This window comes from Semicossyphus pulcher, unplaced genomic scaffold, assembly GCF_022749685.1.
Source record: "Semicossyphus pulcher isolate SPU_LCO1_2020_fin unplaced genomic scaffold, fSemPul1.0.p SCAF_12, whole genome shotgun sequence".
Classification (NCBI taxonomy): Eukaryota; Metazoa; Chordata; class Actinopteri; order Labriformes; family Labridae; genus Semicossyphus; species Semicossyphus pulcher.
In genome coordinates, this window is record NW_027211626.1 from 4,330,639 (window position 1) to 4,340,463 (window position 9,825).

The following is a 9,825-nucleotide window of genomic DNA, read 5'->3' on the forward strand; positions in this document are numbered from 1 at the left end:
TCACTAATGACCAAAGCTTCGTGCATCCTTTCATATGAAGGATCTCTCTAGTCAAAATGATGTTCTCTCATTGTATAGTTTTCATATGTACTAATGCACTTGAACGCCACAAGTGCCACAGCAGGTTTCGCAGTGGGGGAAGAGCTGCTTTGTCGTTAACAACATCTCTCTCAGTAGGATATTTCGGTCATTTAAGACAGGAGGCGGTTAAATTATTAACGTTAGATTGTTGTTATATTCATATAAACAGGTATCGTAAAACCGGGTGAGAATGCTTCAGTCTCTAGCAAGCAATTCGTGTGTGCGGTTGATACAGAGTCACAAATCGACGTGGTATTTTGCATCTCTAGTCTTGGGGTACATCCTTTATCTCATATTCGGCGCTGTCGTCTTTTCTTCGGTCGAGCTGCCATATGAGGACCAGCTTCGCCAGGAGCTGAGGGCCATTAAAAAACAGTTCCTTCAGGAAAATGACTGTCTGTCCGAGGAGCGTCTGGAGCGGTTTCTCAAGAAAGCCCTGGAGGCCAGTAATTATGGGGTTTCCATCCTCAATAACGCCTCTGCTAACTGGAACTGGGACTTCACCTCTGCCCTGTTTTTCGCGAGCACCGTGCTGTCCACCACAGGTAAGAGTCGGTTACCCCAAGTAGGCTCATGGGCTGAACAGTGTAGGTGATGCTGCAGTAGATCAGGTGTCCACCATAACATAGAATAGCCTGTATACTGTATATATTTGTAACCAGCTTTAGGGATAAGTGAGCTCCGTTTTGGCCTTCATCATTTCATCAAAACATCCTTTTTGTCTTGTATTACTTACCTGGGCCACTACTAGGCCACACAAAGCTATGACCTAATGGAAACAAAAAGCTGCCTTGTTGGCGCTTAATGCATATTTAAGGTCCCTTCCTTCATCACTTTGTAACACCCATTACCCAAAGATTTACACAAGGCCATCAGGCTTCTTTTTGTGGCTTTGTCCTCATGTATTTTCTTTTAAATTTACCCTTTATCGCAACTCTTGTTATTTACACAATCTAAGGCTGTATGACAACATTCGTCCTGGCAGTTGAAGTGTCTTGTTTGGACTTTTCCTCATTTTACAGTGTTACAACCTGGAATTCAAACAGATTTTTCTTAGGCTTTTTACCGTTTGGTTAACAAACAGGTGCGCCCAAAAAGCAGAAGTATGTTGGATGCAAAAAGTGAACATGAAACCAATCTGTTGTACCTGTATCTTAGTTGGGAGTTTCACAGCAAAGCATTCTAAGCTCATATTTTTATTTGTCAGTTTTTTAAATACCATGTAACACTCCCCTTCCCCACAAATAACCCCAATGAAATCGCAGTTGCGACATGAAAACATGTGGAAAATTTCAAGGGTGATGAATGCTTATGAAGGGAACTATATTATTGTGAAGTGAGCACTGCCTTGCAGTCATTAGCACAGCCAATATAGCCTTATTTTTCACAGAAGCAGACCCTCGCAGTATAGTCTCTGCCGGGGACTGAACAACACAAACTTGAGACAACTACGTAAACATCACAGCCTCCCTTTCCCTGCAGGCAGTAACATATTCTAATTGAGGCAAACTCGTTAAACAAATTGTTTTGTGTGTTTTGACTTATGGCATTATGGCAGTTTGACGTAGTGCACAGAGACATGTTATCTCGCAGAAGAATATGGCTTTTCAGTCAGGTTCCCCGAAGAACTTAAGTCTAACCAAGATTATCTGTTATCTGATGTTACAACATACACGATTACCTTGTAGAGCAGTGGCTGCTTGGTTGTGCAAAACTCTTCTTTAGGTCTTGAAGTCTTAACAAAAGTTTGCTGATGGTTTAACAGGGACGGACTCAACTGGAATTGCTGACATCACTGTCAGAATTATTTCCCTGTACTTATTATTACAGATCAAGCAAATGCTGTTGACGGTTGGGTGATTACAACACACGCACTAGTTACAAAATACAGTATCAGACACCATGATGGCATTAACTTTAATACCATAATAATGAAGGGTGGTAACCAGTGTGCAGCCTTACAATGATCTTATTCTTAACAGACGTAGCTGCATTGCATGTTATTAATACCAAGCAGAACTTGAAAGTGGATGCTGGGGGTTTTTACACACCACAAGCAGACCTGCTGCTAGTTCCTCATTTGCACAATCTTGTTGTTGGTGGTATTTTTTACTCTAACTGTTAGGTACACCTCACGAGGGCATGTTACATTTTGACCGCAATACCTCCTGCGGAAAAGCCTGACATAACTTCAGGGGTGTTCTAAATTATCCTCCCCCACCTGCCTGTAACTTCATACGTGACCTGATAGTGCCAGGTGTGATTCTGTGGCAACTAAAAAACTAAGTCTCTCGTTTAATTTCAAACCTTTATTAAATCATAGAAAATCAGTGAAGTGTCCCTTATTTGCAATGATGTCGAGATACAAAAAAGCACAATTAAAACAAGTTAAAAAAGGAGGATACCGGGTGAAAGCCCGAGGTTATCGTCTTGAATTGTTCACTAGAAATGAGAGTGCTGATCTTAAGTGTGTTGGGAATAATTCCATGTTTGGAGCACAAATTAAGGGTGAGTTTTAAAAGTTCAGAGTAAACCTGGGGACTTAAAGCATGAGACATATATTAGAGAGTGTTTGGTGAGGTCAAGTGGTCCAGTTCAGCATAGATGTACAGGGTGGTAAAGGTCTAGTTTAAGATTTATAAAATATACAATCACACCTCTGCAGCAGAGAAGACCAACCAACTTTATTATCCATCCTTCCATCCATCATCTATATGGCTTATCTATATAGGGGGGTGGCTGGAGCTTATCCCAGCTGTCATTGGGAAAGAGGCGGGATACACCCTGGCCTGGACTGATCACCCCATTGAACCCAATAAACCTAACGAGCATGTTTTTGGACTGTGGGAGGAAGCCGGAGTACCCTAAGGGAACCCATGCATGCACAGGGAGAACATGCACACTCCACACATAGAGGCCCACTTTGTCTGAGCCAGGACTCAAACTAGGGACCTTCTAGCTGTGAGGTGAGAGTGGCATAGGGATCTCGGGTAATGAGTCTAAAGGTAGAGTTAGTCAAGGAATATGAGAGTGGAAGCAGCAGCATGTCTGTACATTAAATCACAATGATCTTGAATGAATAGAAATAGTGCTTTAGCCACACTTGTCCTGGATCTGTTTCTGTGCATAAAACCTGAGCTTTTGCCTCAGTTTGCCAAGCCAAGTTCCAAGATATTTATATACTGTGACACTTTCAATCTTGCTCCATTTAGTGAGGATAGGTGTCATCTCTTAAAATTAGCGTCTCATGCTCTGGAACAAAGCACAGATTTGTTTTGGAGTCTGGAGTCCCAGATAAGAGCATTCTGAAGCGTGTTAAGTTTTACTTCCTCAAAGTGAGGTGTACAGAGTAAGCAAAACAATAATAAATAGTATAAACGCATAAAGGTGGATATTAAAGTCAGTTATTGTATGTTAAGACACATGAAACCTTAATAGAAAATGTTCCACCTGTAGATTTTGTAATTGCAACATTTTTCTATCCTTGTTTCCTGCAGGATATGGTCACACAGCACCTCTGTCCGACGGCGGGAAGGCCTTCTGCATTATCTACTCTGTGATCGGCATCCCCTTCACCCTCCTCTTCCTCACCGCGGTGGTGCAAAGGATCATGGTGTACAGCACGCGGAGGCCGGTCATGTACGTGCATCAGCAATGGGGCATATCGAAGCCCCTGGTGGCCATCGTTCACGCCACTCTGCTCGCCTTCGTGGCCGTCTCGTGCTTCTTCCTCATCCCCGCCGCCATCTTCTCTGCGCTGGAGGAGAACTGGAACTTCCTGGAGTCCTTCTACTTCTGCTTCATTTCTCTCAGCACCATCGGCCTGGGAGACTACGTACCTGGAGAGGCCAGCAATCAGAGGTTCAGGGAGCTCTACAAAGTGGCCATCACTGGTGAGTGTTGGTAGCTTTCTCCTCAGCAAGCTGTATTTTTGATGCTATTTTTAACTTTATTGAGAAGTTTATTAGTACTTTGTGAAGCATTATAATAATAAACCTTTATGAATAGAGCCCATTTCAAAGTACAGTTAAAAAATCAGCATAAATCAAGTATATACCCAGTGTATTTGAAAGACGAGACGACTGGCACACTGCCGTATTATTTATAGACCCACTGTTTCCCTTTGCAGGACCGTTCTCATAAACTGCAACGCATCCTGTTCTATGTATTACTCTCCAGGATATTACTGCTTGCTTTGTTTGCACTGAAAGAGCAACATTTATTTTATTATACGAGCTATAAAGCAATACAGTCAAAAAACACACACCCATAAAAGCTATATTTAACATCGTGCCACACTGTGTAGCATGCAGCCGAGTGATGGTGTCAGTTTGTTTAAGTTTATAGTCCCAGTTTCTCAGAATTAATCTGTAATGATTAACTGATGTGAGAATATCGCACATTGCAGGTTTTATGATGGTGAACTTTGACTTAACTCAAGTGTGACATAATCAGCTGGGTGAACTTTTTGACCTCTAAAGAGAATATGTATGTAAAAAGCCCCTTGTGCAAAAGGTGAAAATGCTTCATAGTTATAAATACATGATATGGTTATACGTGGTTATGATTTGGCGCTATACAAATAAAATTTGATTGATTGATTGATGATACACTTTGTTCCCATGAGACTTATGTACGGATATAAAACAGTTTCAGATCCAGCTTGTAAAAGGAGGTAGCAGCTTTATCTCGCCTTCACTTGCATTAAATTAACAAATCAGTTATGCACTAAACATTAAAACACTTTTGTATTTGAAGAAAATAGGATTTATAGATTAACTGCCCTCACAAATACAGTCAGAATCATCACTATTGATTAGAAATAGGCTGCTATTACAAAACTCCAACAGCCTATGTTCTATATCTGATCAATAATTCTCTTATTCAAACATTAGAGGTTAAAAATAACCTGCCCTGCTCACACAGGGGTCATAGAAATTTCTCCTACTGGAAACTTTTCACTGCCAAAACTTGCAAAACTTGTTCATCTGCAAAAGTTGTCAGTGCAGCCTTTTTCACACTTTGGATATTTTTAAGCTGCTGTGTGCTGCTGATAAGGCACGATTTTGACACCCTATTTGCTGTTTGTTTGAAGGCTTATTAATTAAACTGTCAGGTAAAACACCAAGCTGTGTTACAGTGTAAAACATTGAGCCATGGTCTAATGGAGAGCAGCAAGGCATTGATTGCATTCTCTGAGTGGTTGTGCAGCTTGCTGCCTAATGGTGACTAAAATCAGGTTTGAAAAAGTCTAATTCATGCAGTATTGACACGCTGTGAGTGTGCATGAATGTAGAGCACGTGTTTGCGTGCCGTGGTGCGCAGCAGGCAGAGAGACGTCATTCAGTAGGCACAATGTGTCAGTCTGTAGGAGGAGAGAGGCTGTGACAAGAGTGTTTGTTTGTGCAAATAACATCAGACACATTTGTGCAGCTTCCTCTGTGAAAAATCACGCCTCTTTATCGGAAGTGACATCAGCACTATCACAGAGGACAGATTGGAGTAGAAGAGCTGAACACCGTTTGCCACAAATAATGAACAGTTTGTCTGATTTGCTGAAGTGTTCACACTTGTCTTGATTTTGCAACGGCTTTGTTGATGAGCCGTCGCTGCTTTTGTGATTTGCTTTGAGGGATTAGGACTGTGCGTGTGGAGTTTGTTTTGCATTATGAAAAGAATATTGCTAAATTGCAATTATACGGGAAAGCGTGTAATTTCCTGCACATTTAATACTTGGCTTTTCAAGGATTTCAGAACTATTTTAAACAGCTGCCTTTTCAGAAAAACAAATTCAACGTGTCCTGATAATGCTATGATACCTGTACTATTCACAATATGAATGGAAATAGTGCTCATAAAGTATTTGTGCAGCTTTCGGTCACATCCTTTGTGTCTCGGGGGTTTCAGGGTGGTTTCATGTTACGCCAAAAGTGGATTGCATGTGACCGGTGGAAGTCAGGTGTGTTTGCAGCTGTCTCTGATCAACTGATATGTTGGAGGGGTTTCCTGCATTGTCTTTTTCACCGTCCAACAAAGCTCTCGCTCTGTCCTTTTAAACACTGCCCCCTTGTGTCCGATCATATTGAACATCATGGTTTGGAACAATAAGGAAGAAATAGTGTATATTGTGTCTTTCTACTTTATTCTTTTATTCTTGTTAGCATTGCATAGTCTTTTTGTTTTTAATTCTTACCTTTATGTTGATGAGCGATCAGGTTGTGGCACAGTGGAAGAAGATTTTCATTGCACAGAATAACTTATTTTTAATCCTTTGAATCCTTGAATCATTTAACTTCTAAAAAAACACACTGAAATCTAGAGGAAAGCTCAGTTACAATCTTCTAAGGGTTAAAATCATAAATGGCCATGGTGCGTTTTTGATGAGGTGTCACTTAGTGATATCAGAGGATAAGACTCTGGGTTTATGCCAAGTAGGTTTACACACACAAGGAATGTGTCTCAGTGTTTTTTGTTGCATAACAGTAAACATAGAAATAGAATGAAGAACAGGAAGCAGCACAGAGCAGCACTCCTACTTCAGGAAACTTAAATAGAATAAAATAAACAATCTAAATATAAAGACTATTACATAAAATATACACAGTATATCTTTTCTGTGTATTTTGTGTTTTACCAGCTGCCGCTCATCACTCCTACCTCTTGTAACCCTTTTCCTTTCCTTGCCTGTGTGTGTGTGTCTCTAGTCTACCTGATCCTGGGTCTGATAGTCATGCTGGTGGTGCTGGAGACCTTCTGCGAGCTGCAGCAGCTGAAGCAGCTGAGGAAGATGTTCTACCTGAAGAAGGAGAAGCCGCAGGACCGCCTCGCCATTTTGGAGCACGACCACCTGTCCTTCTCGACCGTGTCCAAACGAGCGTCAGCCCACTGCGAGGAAAAACCCCAGCCGTTTGTGAGCGTCCCGACTCTGGTCTCTCCCAACGATGATCCCATGATCCAGTAAACATCGACACAGCGAGCAGCTATTGAAGGATGAAAATATGACAGTAGAGGCTAATGCGCACAAGACTTTAAGTAGACACAATGAGGAGATTATAATTCTCAGCTGTAGGCATTCTGCAAAACTCCTGCAAACTTTAGACGTAAAACTAGACCAGAACAAGCAAACAATCTCCTTCATCAAACCACAATACTGACAATATTGCTACGCAGCAGAGACTAAATTTATGTGCATTAATAAGGGAGAAAATTAATATCTTAACAGTGACTATAAAGACAAAGCCAGTGATAAAGAAAACGCCTTCTGCTGTATTAATGACTCACAGGAGCTTGGCTCCTTTATGAGCTGTGTTATTTATTACATAATATGTAGGAACATTTTAGGAAGTAATTGGTCTCTTAAATCTAGCTGAAATGTAGGACAATTCTCTGTAGTGTCTCAAAAAATAATACATAAGTATGTATTTGTCTTTATAGGTAGAGAGTTAGACAGGTAGCTATGTGGAATGTACATAACAGGTAGATGTTTTATATGTACAGTTTAGTGCCGTCTAGAATGAACACACCTGGTAAAGATGAGTCAGAATGTAACCAAAACATAAAACACTGAATGGACAAAGCTCAGAAGAAAACATCCTGGAGGTACGACATATGAGACAAAACAAAAGTTTGGACAACAACAGGCCTGTTTTTGAAACTGCAAAGAAGAAATGTTTTAATGTTTTGTAGCATTTCTGGCTCATCTTTACGCTGGTGCAAACTATTCTCGTCGCACTCCACATTGTCACATTTCATTGTGAGGGAAAACATTTGTCTGCAGGTGTGTGTGTGTTTTCTCAACATATCGCAGTGCTATTTCAAAGTTGTCCGTGTGTGATGATAAGCACTATAACTTATTGTGACTGTGTGAAAAAGGGGATGTGAGGTTAGCCTAGCTTACAAAAGGGAACCACAGAGGCCTGACTCGCCCTGACGCATTTCACAGTAAATGAAAGGAGCTCCGTTTGCACATGTACTGACAGAGGCTGACAGAGAAAAAATGCTGTTTGGGATTAATCTGAAAGGAAAGGGACGTGGTTCCAAAGATTTCCCCCGTCAAAACAGAAGCTATTTTTAATACTTAACTGGATGATCTGTAAGGCTTGATTGCTTTAGGCAAGAAAAGGGCAAGATGATGAACAGAAATTTACATCAATTGAATGTAGAAATGTATATTTTTGAATATGACACGAGGAAGGTTTACAAAACTTTGTAGTGAAGTTAACTCTGTACTAGAAGAATTAGGGAGACTTGAAACTCGACATTCAAGCAGCAGGAGTGCAAGTGCAACTCCCCAGTTCTGCTTATCTACCACATCCATTTTTATTCTGCTCATCAACCAAGGATAACTTCATGATCGGAATAAGACAAGTTTGTATGACAATGACATTGCACTCTTCTGTGTATTTTTAAACAATTTTTTTATCTGGAGTGAAAATGTTCTGTGCAAAGTTCTTATTTCATGCCATTATCCGTCCTCTCCTGTGTGTCCTCTCATACTGTAGAGCTGCTGTCATGCAGACTTACTGTATTTGCGTACATACTGTGTTGTACATTTAATAGATAGACGTGCATTTGTTCTGAGTGTTAGCTTTTTCTCAGCGTCTGTATGAAGCCTAATTACTGACCTCATCTTTCTTTGCTACATCGCTGCATCATTCACAGCCTTTCATGAAGTCTTGAATGTAAAGTTTTTTTTACGCCGTTTGCTACAGTGAGATTCGAGGCCTGAACAAAGCTCTGCCCTGCTGGCTCTGTTATTGTAGTACTGACAGGTTTAGGTGAGCTTTGGTAAGGTGTTATGACCGCGTGCAAAATCAGCTTTGACGTCGAGTTCCTCGCTGATCTTTTTTGTCGTATTTTATACATCTGTGGGATTGTATTTGATTTTATTCCCACCATTCTAGGCCTTCGTGTGAACTGTGAAGCATCGATAATGTTCATATTATCTGCTGAGAAAAAAGAACTTGAACTTTCCCAGGTTGGGGTTTCTCCTCCGCTGTTTTATAGATTGATCGATGTCGACGCTTTGACCCTTCAGTGTTTGTCGCGCACACGCATCTCGTCGTGATGGTGAGAGCTGTCAGGTTAAGTAGTTCTGTTCAGGGAGTAAACGTTGTGTCAAGGATTACAAATGGAAGCACACTGACTTTATTTATACATGCTGACAAAGTAAAACAGTTGGAATATTTGGACTTGTAGGTTTCTCTACATATTTATTTCATTGTTAAGCATTTTAGAGTCACGATACCAATATTGTAACAGCTTTCCCATGGAGCATCAAGGTTTTATGTAAAATTCATATCAGCTAAAGAAGTGATTCCATGAACTGTAAATAATCTGTGTCTTAAATAAAGTGTTGGTTTATTATTGCTTCATCCGAGTCTTTTATTAATCATTCATCCCGTTAAATTAATTATCCAGATACACTAATGTACATAAAGTAGCAAAACGAGCTGATCCAGTCGACACCATGGGTGTCGAGCTTTGACAGCAGTTAGTGCAACCTCCCTGCAGCAACACGTGATTATATAATATGTATTTACCATTAAAGTGTAAAAGAAGCCAGGCTTTTGTACAAACACACCTCTTGAGTTAATGGAAAAGAGGAGCAGAACAAATGGAAATGAATGCGATTAGCTGTGGTTGCATTTTTTAAAAGTAAGACCTAAATTATCGTTCCATTATAAAAGAGTAGTAATTGAAGTTTGAGGTTGACATATCCAAGCCAGTGATTAAGAGGAACGA

At 40.5% G+C, this 9,825-nt stretch overlaps 1 protein-coding gene across 1 annotated transcript; it reads left to right on the forward strand.

Moving 5' to 3' along the window:
* The first annotated feature begins 150 nt into the window (after nt 1-150).
* Nucleotides 151-9,455, forward strand: kcnk1b (potassium channel, subfamily K, member 1b). Its single transcript, XM_069659235.1, has 3 exons — nt 151-626; nt 3,579-3,974; nt 6,786-9,455. Exons 1-3 carry the CDS (start codon nt 272-274, stop codon nt 7,040-7,042), a joined length of 1,008 nt encoding a protein of 335 aa, XP_069515336.1. The 5' UTR covers nt 151-271; the 3' UTR covers nt 7,043-9,455.
* Nucleotides 9,456-9,825: the final 370 nt, after the last annotated feature.

Excerpts from the sequence above, each read along its gene's own strand:
- kcnk1b (XM_069659235.1), top strand. The coding sequence starts at position 272 with ATGCTTCAGTCTCTAGCAAGCAATTCGTGTGTGCGGTTGATACAGAGT. Across the intron at positions 627-3,578 it reads CACCGTGCTGTCCACCACAG|GATATGGTCACACAGCACCT; the intron begins GTAAGAGTCGGT and ends TGTTTCCTGCAG. Across the intron at positions 3,975-6,785 it reads CTACAAAGTGGCCATCACTG|TCTACCTGATCCTGGGTCTG; the intron begins GTGAGTGTTGGT and ends GTGTGTCTCTAG.